This window comes from Megalobrama amblycephala, linkage group LG8 (genome assembly GCF_018812025.1).
Source record: "Megalobrama amblycephala isolate DHTTF-2021 linkage group LG8, ASM1881202v1, whole genome shotgun sequence".
NCBI lineage: Eukaryota > Metazoa > Chordata > Actinopteri > Cypriniformes > Xenocyprididae > Megalobrama > Megalobrama amblycephala.
Genome location: NC_063051.1, coordinates 11,160,812 through 11,179,970, shown reverse-complemented (window position 1 = coordinate 11,179,970; position 19,159 = coordinate 11,160,812). Strand labels below are relative to the sequence as shown.

At 36.8% G+C, this 19,159-nt stretch overlaps 1 protein-coding gene and 1 long non-coding RNA gene across 2 annotated transcripts in view; one reads left to right on the top strand and one right to left on the bottom strand.

Moving 5' to 3' along the window:
• Positions 1–19,159, top strand: part of oca2 (oculocutaneous albinism II) — an 88,859-nt gene that overhangs the window by 33,581 nt on the left and 36,119 nt on the right. The window contains exons 15-18 of the mRNA XM_048199229.1: positions 8,022–8,154; positions 13,300–13,447; positions 14,231–14,288; positions 14,978–15,086. Coding sequence (XP_048055186.1) covers positions 8,022–8,154; positions 13,300–13,447; positions 14,231–14,288; positions 14,978–15,086 — 448 coding nt within the window. The remainder of the gene's footprint in view (positions 1–8,021; positions 8,155–13,299; positions 13,448–14,230; positions 14,289–14,977; positions 15,087–19,159) is intronic.
• On the bottom strand, positions 14,967–18,426 carry LOC125273659. Its single transcript, XR_007186116.1, has 3 exons — positions 18,360–18,426; positions 18,176–18,236; positions 14,967–15,082 (listed from the first exon to the last, which is right to left on the bottom strand). It is a non-coding gene; the product is annotated as an uncharacterized LOC125273659 (long non-coding RNA).

The window sequence follows — 19,159 nt, the reverse complement described above, 5'->3', positions numbered from 1 at the left end:
ATACCCTAAGTATTTCAATATACATCATGTTTTAGAGTATTCATGGTAACCTTTTACAATAAGGCTCAAATCATTAGTTAATTAGGGTATCATGAACTAACAATAGCCAAAATTCCATCCAAGGGATTTTAGTTCGCTAAGGGATTGTAGTTTGTGATGTATCAATTTTTTATCAGTAAAAGGCTGATTGGATGAAATTCACCTAGAGACAGAAAATTTCACATACTTAAACAAACAAACAATCGCACACATTTTCACTTTGTCAATAACAGAACAGTGCCAAAAGTGGATGGAAACTATGAATAACAGTTTTATAAAGCATTTATTATTCTAGGTGAGTGTTAAGTAATGTGTTCACTGTTCATTCATGTTTGTTTATTAACTAATGTTAAGTAATTAAAAGGTTAGTTCACTCAAAAATGAAAATTCTGTCATTAATTTTCTCATTAGTATTCTCAAAGCTTCATAAAATTAAGGTTGAACAACTGCAGTCATGTGGACTATTTTATCGATGTCTTCAGTGCCTTTCTGGGCTTTGAAAGTGGTGGTTAAATTGCTGTCTATGGAAGAGTCAGAGAGCTCTTGGATTTCATCAAAAATGTCTTAATTTTTGTTCTGAAGATGATCGAAGGTCGTACGGGTGTGTAATTAATGACAGAATTTTCATTTTTGGGTGAACTAACCCAAAAGTTCAGATGTTAAAGTTATATTAGTATATATGCAGAAATTAACATTAAGCTTGGCTTACAAATGCTGTAAAAGTTTTGTTCATTCATTCTTAGGCCATTATACACAATACATTGAACTAACATCAACAGACTGAACCTTATTGTAAAGTGTTAATGGACTCTTGGTAAGAAAGGTCATTAAACCCATTAAAACCCATCAACGAGGGCGGCTTAAAAATTTCATGAGAAGTTCAATATTTGCCATCAGTTTTTAATTTAGTTATTCCTCACACTCTTCCATTGGCGACAGAAAGGTGCCTGGTTTAAATTGTTGTTTCATCAGCTGGCTTTCAGAGCTGAAATCGCTGTGGGGTTTGAGTTAATTTGTGGCTCAGTAGAAACATTGTCCTTGCCTGTCAAACTGGCTGTTGCACAGGATGATACAGCGGTAATCATGCTCATGTTACATTTTCCACATCAAGGTCACTTCCTGCTGGGCTGCAATTGACAGTGGGAAGTTTCTCAAAAACCCAATATCCATAAACTTGCATTTCTGACAGGCCTAAATCTCTGGAGGGTGGAACCCATCAAATGTACTGAAGCCCCCTGCTCGAAATTTCCAACTTTATAAACATCATTTTGGGTTCCGTCAGGATGTTCGGTGATAAATATGCTCCTGTAGCAGATGCACAGAGGAGGTGCTGTGACAATACACGTGTGTGAAGAGCTGGACAGATTCATCCATTCTGTTCTGTAGGGAGAGATTGCATCTGCTGTAATTATTGACATGGATGCAGTGGTTTGTGTTATCTCTGTGTTACACGGGCCACATTTGTTTATATTTGAGAGGGCTTCTGTTTGTGTTGACAACATGCAGATGATGAATGGTGATACAACTTCATGTGAAAAAAATGACACACACACACACACACAATTCAATACATGTCATTTGCTTATCTGTTGATTGCTTTGTTCATTGATTTGGTACCTATTTTTTTGGCTCTTAAAGTCAGTCAAACATAACAGTGTTATGGCAGTACTAAGAGAGATTCCCTGCATTATGAAACACTTTTCTGGTTTACACATGTCTGTGTGTGTGTCTGAGGACTCGAGTTCCTGATGCAATAGAGGTAGGAGTCGATGAAACTCTAGGCTCTCTGTGAATGACTGTATGATCCAAAACTATATTTAAGCTCGTGCAAACAGGTGCTTTTATAGTGTATGTGGGTGATCTGATGTAATGTAGTTTATTGATCCTGTATTTAAGATTAAAAATTCTATTAAGTAATTTTTTTAAATGAGTGCTCTTATCACTGTACCTGACACTGATATTAGTGTCTTGAGGTACCACATCATTTTATTTTATGTTTTTGAATTTTTGTTTTTCACATTAAAAATTTTAATTTCAAAATTTAAAGGATTAGTTCACTTCAGAATTAAAATTTCCTGATAATTTACTCACCCCCATGTCATCCAAGATGTTTGTCTTTCTTTCTTCAGTCGAAAACATTCCAGGATTTTTCTCCATATAGTGGTCTTCAACAGGGTTCAACAGGTTGAAGGTTCAAATTGCAGTTTCAGTGCATCTTCAAAGGGCTTCACATGATCCCAGCTGAGGAATAAGGGTCTTATCTAGCGAAACAATCGGTCATTTTCTAAAAAAAAAAAATACAAATTTTATACTTTTTAACCACAAATGCTCGTTTTGCACTGCTCTGCGATGCGGCACGCATTATATAATCACGTTAGAAAGGTCACGCGTGATGTAGGCGGAAGTACTGCGGTAGTGCAAAAAACTCATCTCATATTCTCCTCCAACTTCAAAATCGTCCGACATTGGTTCGTTGTTGTACCTTTTTTTTTTTTGTAAAGGTTTTTTGACTTAAAGCCTTTGCACACTGAGTTCGAAATTCGAATGTGAAACTTTCGCACATTAAAAAATAAATTCGACCTCAAGTTATGTCAATTGCATTTGCACACCACCTCCGAAACTTTCATCCGTCAAAAAAATATTCGGATCAGGTTCGATTTTCTGCGTTTTTCGCATCCGTGCCACACATTTTGAGAGACGTTTTGACAATTCAGAGCCACCGTACGCGAACGCAAAAATCCAGAATGCCATCTGACAAGTTGATCCACGTCTTCTACAGCACAAAACAGCAGCACAACGTGCGGAATACAAAGATACAGAATATAAGACAGATTGTGTACTAAAGCATCAAACTGAGGCACTGACATCCTGAAGTAAACTTTGAAACGCTCGGGATAATCCCGCATCTCCTTGATGAGGTGAACTCTCCTTTCTCTCTATGCGATCGGGATTGAATGGACTAGGGCTGGGCGATATATCGCATGCGATTCTCACGCGCATTTCGTCAGTAAAGCGGGTTCCCTGATTACCGCTAAATCGCCATCACCTGCTTTCAAATGGAGCGCCATTTAACAGACAGAGCCGTAGTTCACTGATAAGCCACGCAATATCACGTTCATATCGCAGATGAATCGCCTTCGATAATGAACGCGATATTTGCGTGGCTTATCAGTGAACTACGGCTCTGTCTGTTAAATGGCACTTCATTTGAAAGCAGGTGATGGCGATTTAGCGGTAATCAGGGAACCGGCTTTACTGACGAAATGCGCGTGAGAATCGCATGCGATATATCGCCCAGCCCTAGAATGGACCCAATATTTCCTCTTTCTTTTTCTCTTTTTAAGAAGAGAGGAGATAACTAAATCGTGCTCACTGCTTGAAGACTTCATTTTGTATTGTTTTGCGAACACATTAATTTTTACGCATCGGACTCAGTGTGCAAGGTCTCTGTGCGTGACGATTTTCTATTGCGCACGTTCACTTTGTAAACACTGGATCGGTACTTCCTCTTACGTCACGCGTGACCTTTCCAAGGTGATTATGTAATGAGTGGAGCATCGCAGAGTTAGTGCAAGATGAGCATTTGTGGTTAAAAAGTATACAATTTTTGTTTTTTTTAGGAAATGACTGATGCTTTCGCTAGGTAAGACCCTTATTCCTCATCTGGCATTGTGTAGAGCCCTTTGAAGCTGCACTGAAACTGCAATTTGGACCTTCAACCCATTGACCCCTTTTGAAGTCCACTATATGGAGAAAAATACTGCATTGTTATCCTCAAAAACCTTAATTTCTTTTGACTGAAGAAAGAAAGACATAAACATCTTGGATGACATGGGGGTGAGTAAATTGTCAGGAAATTGTAATTCTAATTTGAACTAATCCTTTAAATTAGCTTTGAACATGCTATGTAAACTGTTGTTCTCTGCAATATATTATGTCAGTGAATGAGGGTGTGCGTTTTTGTCTGTATGCTTGTGTATAGACCTGGATTTAATTTCAGTCTAGTGAAGCCATCACCTTCTCCAGCAGTCACTTAATCCTTTTATTAAGCTCCAATCAGCCTCAGGATCTTTAGAGCCTCTGGAATCTGAATGAAAGCTCTGCCATACAAATAGATGGATGACATGGTGCCATATAGCTTAATAAAAAGCACAGTGCTAGAAATGTGCTTTACGAATCAACCTCAAAAGATGTTATAAAACACCTTGAGTTACAAAAAGCAAATAATGCTTTAAGACCAGTAACATCTGGAAAAGGGATGCCATGCAGCATATATACTGTACACTACCGTTCAAAAGTTTGCTGTCGGTAAGATTGTTTTAATGTTTTTGAAAAAAGACTCAAAGCAAGGCTGCATTTGTTTGATCAGAAATACAGTAAAAACAGTAATACTTTGAAACTGTTTTCTATTTCAGTATATTTTAAAATATCATATTCCTATCAGGGAAAAGCTGAATTTTCTGCAGCCATTACTCCATTCTCCAGAAATCATTCTAATGTGCTGATTTGGTGGTCAAGAAACGCATCATATTATTATTTTTTTTCAGGATTTCTTGATGAATTGAAAGTTCAAGGAAGAAAGGAAAATGGAAATGTGATTAGGAAATTATACCGTGATAAAGGTCTAGAATCACAATTTTTAAATTTCCAAAGTTTCCAGGTTTTCCTTTACCGTGGGAACCCTGAACGATCTTTGCTCGTCCTACATTTCCGAGGAAGCAGTCAGTCGTGACAGAACATCTTGTACTTGTGGCCTCTTTGTTTATTTGTTTGTTTTTCTCTGTTTGTTTGGGTTGTGCGAGTGGAAATGCCCACCCCCCATCGGTCTCGACAGGATCACTACAGCAGGGATGTTGCCATTTGGTCAGTCAAGCATCCATCTGTGGTGCTCTCTGTGGATCAGACATTTGTGGCTGGGCATAAGGAGTGTTTCAGGGTCGCTGAGGAGACATCTCATGCACCTTGTGCTCTCTCTCTCTCTCTGGCATCTACTGGGCCGTCAGTCACACTTCCAGAAATCTCAGCTGCCAATCAGCGCTTCACCAGGCCCCAAGCAGATAGGCTTTGGTGGACTCTGGTTTGACCGTGGCCCCTGACTGCTCACTAATCAGCTAGTGCCAACAGTGAAGGTCTTTTTGCATAGTTATTTCTCATTCCCTCTTCTCCCCCACTTCCATTGCTTTTTGAAGTTATTTTCTTGGCTGATAAAAGTGGGATAGTGACAACAGAAGTGAGGGGAGTTCTCACTATGTCTAAGTCATTATCAAAACATGCCTGCCTTCAGGACAAAACAAGAGAATCTACAAAGAATTATCCACAAACACTGCCTGTTGTCTGCAACTGCATTACTGACAAAGTAATGAGGACTTATGCATATACTCTGTATGATAGGGCATTCAGCTCAACAGCACAGGAAGTCCATGAGGAATAAAGCAGAGGACCACTTTAATGAAATGTTATCGACAGATCCCCAAGCCCAGCTAGCCCGAATGAATGTGTGAGGATATCTCTTATTTTTAGTCGGTTCAGTAAAGCTCTTGGCAATTAGATACACTGATGAAGAAAGAACTATCGCTAAAATAGTTTTTAATTTGTGAAAATGTTCAGTTAAAAAAGGTTGATTCATTTTAAAGTAAATTAAATATATATTTTTTAATGAAACTTCCATTATCATTCTTCTATATCATTCTTTATTTGAATCTTAAAGTGATAATTCACCCAAAAATTACAATTCTTTATAATTTACTCACCCTCATGCTGTTTCAAACCTCTGGAATTCTGAAACTTCTGTGACTGGATCACTAAGTCAATAAGTTGAAAGAACCAGAAGAGCTGGATCAGGTTGATTCTTAAAAAAAAAAAATAATAATAATTTATAAACAGTTTAATTGAAAACATCCCATTCAAAAGACTTCGCTTCTTGGCATGAGGGCGAGTAAATGATGACTTTTCATTTTTAAAGGAAATGTTTGTTCCTATTTTTATATCCATATGTTTTTCCCCTTGTCCTACAGCAATCCTCTTAGTTCTGCCTGTCTTTTCAACTTCTCTCTCTCCCCCTCTCTCTCCCTCACTATTACTTTTTTTCCTGATCTCCTGTAGAGGTCACTGTATACCAGTCTCATATCTTTTTGTCTCCATTCACGTTTGTCTGGCTTCTGAGATTAGACATGTTGTTTGTTTGCTTGCATCTTAATTTTTTATTTTTCTAAATCATACAAGGTCGTGTTTATCCTTTCAATCATGTTTTTGTTTTAAGGGTGGAGGATTTAGTACCTCAAGCTGCTTTAGGGATGTTATACTTACTAACAAAAAACAAACTGTTTTTTTTTTTTTTTTTTTTTTTTTTTTTTTATCTTTTTCATTTCTAAAAAGTACCTCTATGTCCTGGATTTTTTCCAAGCTTAAGCAATGTGGGGAGCCGAACTACAACAGGGATGCAATTATCTTGTATCTTGCCAGTTCCTTTACAGAATAGAGGAGACTGTGTCTAGTTGTCACACTTTTTTTTTACTCATTTAGCATTTTTCATGGTCCATTTCGGTATAGGCACATACACTATAAGCTATAAGCTTTAATAATACGTTATTATCTTTTCATTTTCCAAGAAAAAGATACAGTTAATTTAACACCTGTTGACCTTTTGTCAATGATTTTGGGCATTATATGTGCTAAATTGTCACAGTGGTAACCTGCCATTAAATAAACCTGCCATTCAAAACTATCACTTCTGCCAATATGGATCAGCGTTTTTGATGACATCACCCTGCACTTCAGCTTCTCATTAGATTTTATGTCCAATCAAATGCTCTCTAGAATCTAAAGCGTCCCGCCCCATACGTTGGTCTCTTGTTCACACAATTACTATTTTCTACATGGTGAATGACACACAGTGCACTATATAGGGGATAGAGAACGATTCCGACAGTGTAAATATACTTTCCATTGGGGCGAATGAGGTTTCACATTAGTGTCACACACCGTCTGCTTCAGTCCAGAGACACAATAGCACAGAGCGGATCATTTTCATGACTCGGCACAGACCACAAAACATATCGGACCTATTTGAATTCTACTCAGAATGCTATATTTTAAAGTGATATGGAGATTAGGAGGAAACTGCAGCTTTACTGAGATTGACTGAGATTGAGCTGGGATAAAAATGAAACGCTATTGGCTGTTTTAAAAAAGGGGAGGAGCTATTCGATATGTTCCACCTTGTCTTCCTGTTTCAGTGGAAATTACATCAGTACACTGAATAATGCTGCACGTTCCAAGGCACTTCAGTGGGCCTTTAAGAGGGTTTTAAAATAGGTTTTAAAACCAACATACAAAAACAAGCATTTGAGACTTTATATTTTGCATCAGAATAGCCCTGTGACAACTTCCCTTTGTGACAGCTATCTCCTTTTTCTCTCTCTGTGTGTAAATTATCCTTGTACAGCTTGTAAACAAGCATAGATACCTCACTGCAATGGGTTATACACCAGCCGTATATTGGGAGATAAGTCGTAGGATTAGATTTCAGGCCACACAGATCTATTTTACACATCTCTATCAGTGGTGCCATTTAAAAATTTTATGCCATCTGGTTATGATGAGAGATGGGGTGGGTGCACAGGCAAGGAAATATCTGAAGCTAGATGTTTAGAAGGCTGTGTGCTCTTGATATGAATGATAATTAATAAATAGGCAAGTGCATTTTAAGAGAATTTATGCCTTATGCAGGTGCTCATTTAAATCTTATATAAGTGTTTAAATGCATCAAGATTCAAGCATTAAAATGGGGAATATGATTCTGTTTATGAAATGTAATCAAGGCCTCCATCCACATTATATGGAGAGCCAGTAAAGTGGATGTGATCTCTACTTAAAATACTTGGAATAGATTTCATGAAATACCGCCGGAAAAATAATTGCACAAGTTCACTGTAGTCGCATTTTAAAAGGGTGAAAATTAACCCGCCCTCTTCTTCCTCTAGGGGATTGACTTTGCGTCCTTTACGGGTTACATGTTCCTGGGAATCTGTCTGGTGCTGCTGACCTCATTTCCTTTTTTGAGAATGCTGTACTGGAATAAGAAACTTTACAACAAGGAATCCAGCGAAATCGTGGGTGAGTATTAATTTATTCTGCTCTCTTTCTGTGCATCAGGTTTCCCAAAATCACTTGGATCTATCCTCAAGTGTGCTGCGGGGCAACTCGGATTTCCTCTCTTTATGATTCAAGCTCTTTTGTTCTGACATGTGCAATGAAAAATTTATTCATAATCTTATTGACTTAGATCTTAAAGAATGAGCAATCATTTCTAAAAAACATGGAGTGGTTGAGAGCACACTTGATCTTCCTTGTTGACAGCAGTTCTTCCTATATGAGAATGTGAATGAGTGTCATACACCCGTCATACACTATTTACACCAAATCTAATATCCTATCCAAAGCTCCTTACATTTGACCTTTGAGCCTCTGTGACTGGGATAGGCATAGTCTACCCTTTCATGGATGATTATAACCTCAGCAATACATCAATTTTTCATCCTCCCCTCCTCCCCCACTTCACACGATCACACTGATGCGTTTAGTCTCTCTGTACCCTTCAGGCTGTTTTCCCTGATATTTCCATTATTCTTATCGGATGAGCCTGTGCGGAAAACCTTAACGCGTCTGTATTAAATACATAAATCCTGTCATAGATGACCTCTCTCAAGACCTAGACTTATGCACTACTCTCAGACAGGACTGAGAGTACTGACTTTTTTTTTTTTTTTTTTTTGAGGGGTCAAGGTTTGGCTGGTTAGCATGCCCCATTTAGCCCTGCTGGTAGATGTCGTAATTACACCATCTGGGCTCACAAGGCATCCTTTTCCATTGACAGCCATTCAAAACTAATTTTGTATTTTGAATATTATATATACATTTTTTTTTTTCGGGAAACATTTATTTATTTAGTTGGCCTCTTCTTTTTCCCTTTACGCCACAATAGTTTTCTCACATTATTATCTGTAAAAATACATCCTAACAAAGTGCATGTTAGAGCATGGTTATGTTTGTATTGTAATCAGCCTGTCAGGTTGTATGTTTTACTTGTGTTTTGATATCTACAGTACCATTGTGTAACATTTGCTTGAAGTGTCAAGGAATTGTGCATTTATGACATTCTGAAGGAACAGGGCACATTTAGCCCAAGTGTGAAGGCGCTAACACCGCTAGAAAGGCTGATAAAGCTATCATAGACACTGACAGGTCAATACCACTCTCATCTAGGGAGTCATCTCTTCATCACCACCTCCACTGAGAGCCCAGACATGCTCTGTTCTTCCCCTCTTCTTTCAAAAACAGGATTTATATATTTTCTCAAAAATTTTTACATTCTGGCAAGTCATTGAAATTAATGGACAAACAAATAGATGTACTAGTAATGGATATTACAGTTTCCTTACCTTCACAGGCTCTTTCTTTCTTTCTTTCTTTCTTTCTTTCTTTCTTTCTTTCTTTCTTTCTTTCTTTCAACCCAAAATATTTTGAAGAATAATTCAACTGTTCTGTCCATACACTGAAAGTCAGTGGGGTCCAAAACAATACTGAAAAAAAACTTACCCTTTGAAGATTTCCAGCTTCAAATAGGATGCAAAAGTAAAAAAAAAAAGAAAAAAGAAAAAAGAAAAGAAGAAAAGTGGTAAAAAGTAGCACAATCCATTTGATAGCTTCTATTCATTTCAAAATAATCACATCTTTTTTATACAGTATATGTATTTCATTTGCTTTTTTGGATCATTTTTAACCTCAGTCAAATGGTTTTTGGTCTTTTCATTCCATTATCTGTAAATAGACAAAATAATCAGATGAGTCTTCCTCCAGTTGTCTAGCTCTCTCTCTACAGATGGCCATTAGCCTCTTGAGCAGCTGCTCCCTCTACTCCACAGAGACCAAGTCCTCACATCTCCCATACACCTCCACACCTGAGCTCACACCTGAAGTATGACAATAGGTCCTTTATAATAAACCACTCATTTCAGCCATTCATAGTCTGAATACAGGCTCTTGGGCTCCCAGAGAGGCTTTCACCATACCTACAAATCATAATGTGAAGAAAACACAAAACCTTTTCTATCACCGTGATGTTTTCTTTCTAAATGTTCTTAGAGTCGCACAGTGGTTGATCATCCAATTTCAACCAGGAATTTGAGTCATCCTTTGATTCTATGAAATAGCATGATGGTGTATGAGAGCTGCATGCTGATCAGCCCAGTGTCACAGCAGTTTTATATCATAATCTGCAAATATGGGCTGATATAAAGAGATGATATAAATATTCCTGTGTATTTTTACGTAGAGTGTGTGGTTCACGTTTCATACACAACGAAACGTACAATATTGACATATTGACAACACTAAAATATAAATTATTTACGTATGAGCAACTTTTAGGTGTACAAATGTGTACGAATTGTTATTTATCAATATTAAAATCATGGCAATAATATTTGATTCTATTGTAATCAATTGTTTTAAAACCATAAAACACGCCAAAACCCAACATGAAAAAAGTAAAAAAAAGTAATCAATTTTATTTGTGCGCTGTAATCCACATCTTTAGAATCTATACGTTTGTGAGGAAACAATCTTCTTAGCCATTCTCAGCAGAGACCGCAAACATTAAATCGGGATTGGGATAAGTCTAAGATTCTCAGCAATCATTAACCTTAAATTGGCTCTGTACCTTATATAAATTTATTACTCTATATACCGACATAGAGGACTGCGACTGCAACACGTCGTCATTTGAACTACTTTTGGTACTGCTTTTGATATTTTTTGCAATAAATAAATTATTATAATTCCACTTCATTTAGTGGAACATATAGTATAACTTTGTTAGGTGTCATTACCATTCTTATCAGTATTTGAGAATTTTAACAGAAACACTGTTTAGAAACAGTGATTATATTTGTTCATGCTTACAGAACACCTACACAAGAACTGTTATTTTGAAAAAACCCTGCAGGTTGCATGAGTGGATGTGTCACACCTAGAGACTTAATTACATTTATGTATGTTTTGTGCCTGTTATTTTAGAGATAAAACAAAATGACAGACAATCAACTAAAAAAAAGATAATTTCTTTTTTTCAGAAGGCAGAAGGGCATGCTTTCTCCCACACCATTTGCCTTTGCCCACTGTGAGGATTGACATCATCAGCATGGGACTAGCATCAGCCAGAATGCAAATCCCCCTTCCTGTGATTATTGGGTTATTTGGTGGCTGACACAGTGAGAGAGTGTTGGTCGGTGTGGAGTTGATGCAAAGTTTTAGAACTCTGCTCTATAAGGAACAGAACTTAAATGATCGTTTTTCGGTTCCCCGTGTGTGCTGCGTCTGGAACGAAAGACCTCCAGTAGGCCTGATGGTGACCACTCAATGCCAGTCCAATTTCTAATTCTGTAAAGCCTTAAGTCCCCACAGAGCCTCACTTTCAAAAAATCAAACCTGCTGTGCGGCTGATATAGTTTTCCAGGCCCTCGGCATGATGCATTACTGTGTCGATTGTGATCAGCATGTTTTTCCTTTGTCAATTAGCTTCTGGAAAGCTTTCCTAGCAGCCTCACCATCACATGGTGAGGAGTCATGCTGAAGGACTAGTACAAAACCTTGCCTCTTCTATATCTTTCTTTTTCCTTCTCCCTTATCTTCTCTTTCCTTACCTTCTCCATTCTTTTTGTAGCTGCTTAGTCTCTGCTTCATCCTCTTCCTTAATAATTAAAGAATTTAAATTCTGTCATCATTTACTCACCCTCATGCTATCTCCATCCATCCATCCATCCATCCATCCATCCATCCATCCATCCATCCATCCATCCATCCATTTATTTTTTGCCCTTTTTTATCTACTTTATTGACCATTGTTTTCTGAAACTGGTGTTGCCAGTTATTAAATATGAATAGTAAATGGCCCACAATGTCAGAGACACTCACAGCCATTTTAATCTGATGGGGAAAAAAAAGTATTTAAAAAATGTCACTAAATTAGACTTTTTGGGGTGTTACTTTTATAGAAAGTGCGTGCTTTCTTCCGTATCCGCGAATCCAACACATTAAACCCAATGTTGAAGCAAATGAAAGAACAGCAAAGCACAACTAGCACAACTTTTCAGTTTGACTGCAGCGCTACAGTATAAATAAGCAACAGTGACACATGGTAAAAACATTGTTACTCGCACTTGTGTGTTGCAACATTACTGTCGGATCCAATGTAGTCGACACTCATCTTTTATTTTCAGTCCCTCTTTGTCTTGTTTAAAAATGAATCCGCAGTAAAATGAAGCGAACAAATGAACAGCGTCTTACTGTCGCGATCGGTAATCGTAAATAAAGGTCATCCACTCTTTCTTAATGTTAGGATTACAAGGAAGGCAATTGAATGACTGTTTTTTCACAACTTGACATTTTAAAATGTCTTATAATTCTCAAAGGCATCTCTATCTTTTTGTTGTTGGAGTGATCCTGTGTTTCCGTCTCTCGTATTTACTACTACATGGTATGCGTGAATTGGTGGGCGGGGCTAAAGAAGCAATGATGTACAAGTAAACATAGATTTTCTTCTGCAGAGGCGGTCTTTCATCAAACTTTTATGGTATACTTTGACAAAATCCAAAACAAATTTTGGGAGCTTGGTTTCAATAAAAAACTATTTTTGGACTAATGAGGAAGTTTTGAGTTCTAAAACTTACAGGATATTTTTTATAGTACAGTGATCTCTTATATGTCAAAAGATTTGATTTCTCAATTTATGACCCCTTTAAGCCATCTTAAGCTTCATGTAATTTTTTTTCTTCAAATCAAACATTTATTTTAAACCATTATCGCTTCCATTAAAAATGTGACTTTTTTTGGACTAATTAATTTGGTCACAGTATTTAAAAAAAAAAAAAAAGATTTTGAGATTGGCTTGTCTGCATTTAACGGAAAAATTAAGTTATGAAAGTAATTGTCATAGGTAGTGATTACAGACATGTTAAAGATGGTCCAATTGCAAAGCTTTGGGCAAAAATATTCTGAATAAATTATCCCTCCCTTTTTCTTTTTTTTCTGTATTGGCTCTGTTTGACCATAAATCCCTATCTTTAATAGTACTTGTTATCTGTTTTTTCACAGTTTTTTTTTTTTTTTTTTTGGAATAGATTTGAAATTCTTATCTTAATTCGTATTTGTCTGTTCTACTGCTGAACCCTTTATCTTGTCACGATTTGTGTCGCCCTGCAGAACTGAAGCATGAGATTCTGGTGTGGAGGCAGACAGCCCATCGCATTAACCCTGCCAGCCGAGAGGAGACTGCCGTCAAGTGTCTTCTCATGCAAAAGGTGCTCAATCTGGAAAGCCTTCTGCGCAAGAAGCTCAAGACCTTCCAGAGGTACTACACTCATGCTCAATCCATTCTTTTCATTGTCTGTCTAGTTAAAATGGAAGCAGTCTGTGTACACCGTGCTTGTGTTTAAAATCATGGATGTATGATGAATATAAATGGTTCTTTAGTTCTTGTTTCATTGGCTAATTTTTTCACTTTTTTCACTTGTGTTGTCTAAATGTCATGAGGATAATGGTGGAAACAAAATGAACAAAACTAATTAAGCCACACTCATATTCAAGATGCATTCTCAAAGTCTCAAACCTTTTTGATATTGCATAAAATACCAAAGATATGTCTTCAGGTCACTTAAAAACACTTTATAAGGTCCAAAATATATCAATTCCCACTGCATGACACCTGTTGTGTCTGACAAAAACACAGACCCATAAGCCCAGGATGATAAACGAGAAATAATTAACATGTAGAAAAGTAGGTAATTGTTCTCAATTGCATAGGCCCTTCTTGTAGAGAGCTGAATTATTCATGCAGAATAATTTTGTTCTCAGTAGCTTATTTTTTATTTTTTATAAATAATTTTTATTTTTATTATAAATTCTTCTTTTAATTAAAGAAATTGGATTAGTTCTGCTTGTGATTTTGCGGAGCTTGTGGTTTGCTTTGATGACAGATAGAATGATCATAGAAACCATTTACAGCCTCACATGCTGAGTAGAAAAGGTTTGGGGTGACCACATGAAATCACCTCCTACTCATTTGCAGGTGTCCATGCTGGCTGAAAGGATGTGTTAACACACTCCATTCTGTTTTATTCCTTTCTTTTCACAGGCAAATATCACAGGAAGACAAAAATTGGGAACACAATATTCAAGAACTGCAAAAAAAGGTAAAACAAGGCTGCATTAAGATGGCTCTGATTGATTTAGTGTACCTCTTTGCTAACCCTGCCTTATCTTTCCGATGTTATCTTATTCAATGATAAGAAACTTCCAGTGAAGTCAGCGTTTAGAGCACTGGCTCTCAAATTCATTCATTCATTCATTCATTCATTCATTCATTCATTCATTCATTCATTCATTCATTCACTCACTTTGTACAAAAATAAACAAAATGTCCTTAACACATCTACGCACAAATTTACATTTATTGATGCAATAATATTATTATGAACTGCATAAGCATGTTCAAATTTAAAATTTTGTAATCGCATAAGCAACTGCAGAAGTGTTTACAGTGTTTATAGTTTGGTTTCTAAATAATGAATTGAAATTTGATGGTTTTATTTTTGCTTGGCAGCCAATAATTCACTAAAATATTGGTTAGGACACACTATCATTAGCCTTGTTGCAGTTGAATCTGTGTGTCTGGGTTATGTTTTTTATTAAATACCATTTATTGGAGTTTAATTGGACATATGACCATTGATGTCAAAACCAAAAGATATGTTTCTAGGTGCGTTCACAGCATCTCTTCCTTTGTAAACCCACAAGAAACGCTCGTTTAGAGGGCACAATAGGTATTAGACATGTTTCTTTCTGTCTCGTCTCTAAACATGTTTTTCATGGTCTTTTACAGCACAGAATAACTGACAAAATCCTCCTGGTCAAGTGTCTGACTGTCCTTGGGGTGGTCATCTTTATGTTCTTCCTGAACTCCTTTGTTCCTGCCATACATTTGGATCTGGGTAAGAGAGAGACAAACAAGGACACAAATAATCAGGCTTCATCCATTTCTATTGCTGAACTGGCCCTGCTGTTTACACGCCTCACTATCTAATTATGAGGGCTTGTTTCCTCTCTGTTTGAGCAGAGGAAATGGAATCACAAGAATACTTCACTATTTTGGAAATGATCAAAAATGTGCCAAATCCTCTACCACAGAGAAAACATTTCATTTTATATGCATTATATTAGGATGAGAGAATGAAAATAGAGAAACAAATGTTATTCTAATAAAGCTGGCCGGATCCTCCCATGATCTAATTGGTGCGTGTATATCCGTCAATGTGTTGATGTGGTAATTGTTTGCAGCTGGGCTTTAAATGTAGATAGAGACACTAACACAAAGCCATAACAATGGAGTAGCTGAGATTTAATAAGACAGCTAGTATTACTCGCCCCAAAATTAGTCGTTTGTTTCTGTTTTCATTTTTTTCGGTATATTTTTTTTCCCCCGCCACACAGCCTTCCTTTTTGCTCTAGCTTTGTCGAACTGGTTTATGTACATGTTTATTACACGGTGAATGAGATGTCAATTACTGATTGAGAACTTCACCAAACATTATTAGTGAGAAAGACTTGGTCAATCAGAGAATGCCAGTCAGCCATACAGCTCGCTTAGGTTGTTATATTGTTTGGGTCTGATTGTGTATTGATAATCAATTCTCAATTGTGGACAGTTTGATCTTATGGAGGGATGACACATGAATATTATTTTCAAAATGATCACCTCTCATCTTTTCATACATTTCATACAAAATCATGTTTTTTTTTTGACTTTCCACAGCTGTGTATATAATTAATTGGCCACTGATCACAAAAATAATCACTGTACATTACCATTTTTAAAAAAAACAGTGCGGTTCTGCTTTTGAATTCTCCTCAGTCCTTCGTTCTGATCAAAACCAGGGCTGGCCAGCATGGGCTGCAAATGACTGTCATTAGACTTTCATTAGGTTGACACATCACCACTCCGTTTGACCTTTGATATTGATTATTTAATCATGGGCGAGGATACAGTGCGCCTGCTGGAGGGCAGTGAAGCACACAGGATGCATTGTGCTCACAGAGCTCCACATGAGTTTCCAACGAAAAGCACATTCATGACAATTAAGTGATTCTTAAGCCCCAAGGCCATCCATTTCCCAGAAAAATTATGTAATTACAATTTGATTCTTCTCTAATTGACTAGTGAACATTAGCACATTTCTGTGAACAACATTAGCAGTAAAAGTGCATCTGGGGAGTTTTCTTGATTTTTAAGTCAATCAAAGAATGTCAAGGGGAAAAAAGGCTCTGAAAGGTAATTTCTATAGGTCCATGAAAACATTTATATGTAGGACATTTTTAGGAAGGTTTTTAAGAAAATATATCAGTTAGATTCTCAGTTTGAGATTTTACTCTGAAAGTAAAGATATTAACATGCTCTCAAAATCTAAAAAAAGGTTCATAGAAATCATCATGCAACTTTTAATTTAAAAATCTTGTGTTAATCAATAAACTTTGGCCTCTCTAACGCCATCTCTGTTTTACTCATAAAGTAACTTCTAACATGGGTTGTGATCAGGGCTTGACATTAACTTTTTTGCTCACCAGCCACTGTGGCTAGTGGTTTTCCAAAGTTACTAGCCACTCAGCATTTTCACTGGCCACAATTTTAATGTTGGTAAATTACATTTTATATGATTAAAGTTGACTTTGTTATGCTTAAATTACTTTATTTTGAGTCATTTTACTTGATTTAAAACCCTTTCAAACTTTTAAATGCAGATTGACCATCCAAATCAAGACTACATTGTATATCAGCTGGTATGTACAGGTGGGCAAGAGGTAGACAATATGAGCATGGGCTAATATGAGAAATTTGTAAGAAAGTTATTTGTGTTAGGCTATATAAAAGAACAAAGAAGCAAATTACAAAAACAATAGTAAATTAAAAATAATCTTTTTTCAGATACAGTAGGTTTATTTAACATATAGCCTAGCCTACATTTATTTAACATCTTTTGTTGTTTGATTAACATTAATGACAGACAGGTAGGCCTATTTAATTGCATGGACGTAACTGACGCATATTCAGTTATTACCCACCTGTTTATGTCCACTTAAGCCATAACCGACTGTATTCACGCGAGGTACTCCACACGATGGACATTTAGACATCTGTGTGCACGTGTATTTGACTATTAAGGCGCGAGGAGAACTGATCGCGCGCGCAACAGAGAGAGAGAGCGCTTCTGTTGTGTATCATTCAGCGCAATTCCGCCTATCCCTCCTTCACTAACTGCACATAAATAACGAATTGTGTGATTGGATTGTAATTTTGTGCTACGACGATCTTCGACGATCATTTGGCTGTAAACTGAAATTATATTCAACCCGTCAAAGTGGCTAGTGGGAGTGGCTGTCTTACCCACCACAGCTGAAATCTACCCGCATTTGGCGGGTTGGCGGGTGTTAATGTCAAACCCTGGTTGTGATGCATCTGAAGCTATACATATTGAATTTGTTCATTTTTAACCAACAACTCTTCTGTACTGTGACTTTGAAGTATTATTATTTTATTTAAATGTCGCCAGCCAATAGCCTACTGTAAGAAATAAAGGCCAAAACACAGGCAAAACACTTAAACTTGGGGTCTTTTATTCTCGACTGTGACCAAAGGGACACAGCATTTAAAAAATAGCTTTGGCTTTTGGGGTTGAAGATGAATGAGTTTACAGAATAGACTAAAATGTTTAGAAATAAAAAATAAGATAAGAATTGGTTTCCACTCTCCAAATTATAAGAATCAATGTGGCATTTAAAGACAACAAAAACAGAAAGACAACGGTAGTGGCCTTTACACCCCTGAAATTAAAACAGTAGCATATATAAGGCCACATGCATCATTCAACTATCACTGAATTGTCACAGTATTAGCTTTATCATAGATAAAGTCTTGAATTTTAAACAAATAATCCAACACAAATCCAGATTACACAAGTTTCAAAATATTTGCACAAAATGTACAAAATATGCATTTATGATTCAATATAAAACATAAATCACTCACCCTGAATTATTGAACACAATCCAAATCTCACAGAGGGCCTATTCAGCGTTATTTCTCCCCTCTAAATTTGATAAGAAAAGCAGTACTGAACTTATTATACAATAAACAGTTTTCCCACTTTATGCACAATATAATTTCCATAACATATTATGAAATACATTACAAAATCAAATACAACACTTACGCTTTTGATTCACGATTCACAAATGAGCTTGAGGCACGAACAAACTCTCCACGTGAGCTCGCAATCAATCCTCATGTGAACCAACTCTCAGGCGTGATCTTGACTCACCGAAACCTTAAAGGGCCAGTATCACAATGCGTTATCAGTGTATATACTGTAAATGTAATCTTCATAATGTAAGATGGTGATCTTAGACATTTACATTACAGGTCATTTTTCCCCCCGGTTACATAAATTTTAGAATTTAAGATCTGGAGCACATGCATATTAAAAATGACTAATGTATCTCATCTCTTGATATAGTCATTTATAAATAACCAAATTAAGATATAAGACAATTTATCTCCTGGGCAGCACAAAAGCAGTACCACCAAATAATGAATGAGGAAACAGAGGAAGATTAATCAAAGTAGAAAACACGCAACAGCTCATTTCTTCCTGGAACATCCTGAGAGAGACAAGAGTTCTTTATAAAAAGGTGCTTGTGGAAACACATTTGCTTTAAAAAGAAGAACATGATGAGGTGGTGTTTGTGTCTCACTCAACGGGCCGGAATGCCGGTGTTGTTTTGGGTATGATGAATGAGCCTCCAAGGTTTCTCAGCAAACTTCTTTTAATTGCAGGGCCTTTTTCTGTCTCCTTTTCTTTCTAATTTTTCTGCTCTGTTTGTGCTGTGCACTGCTGAAGGCCCCCAATTCTTCATCCATCTTCAGTTGGATGCCGTGGGGGAAAACTGAAGCGGAAAGCAAATCAAAAGTTACTTTTTTTGGACTTGTGTTGTGACAAAACCGTTCCAATGC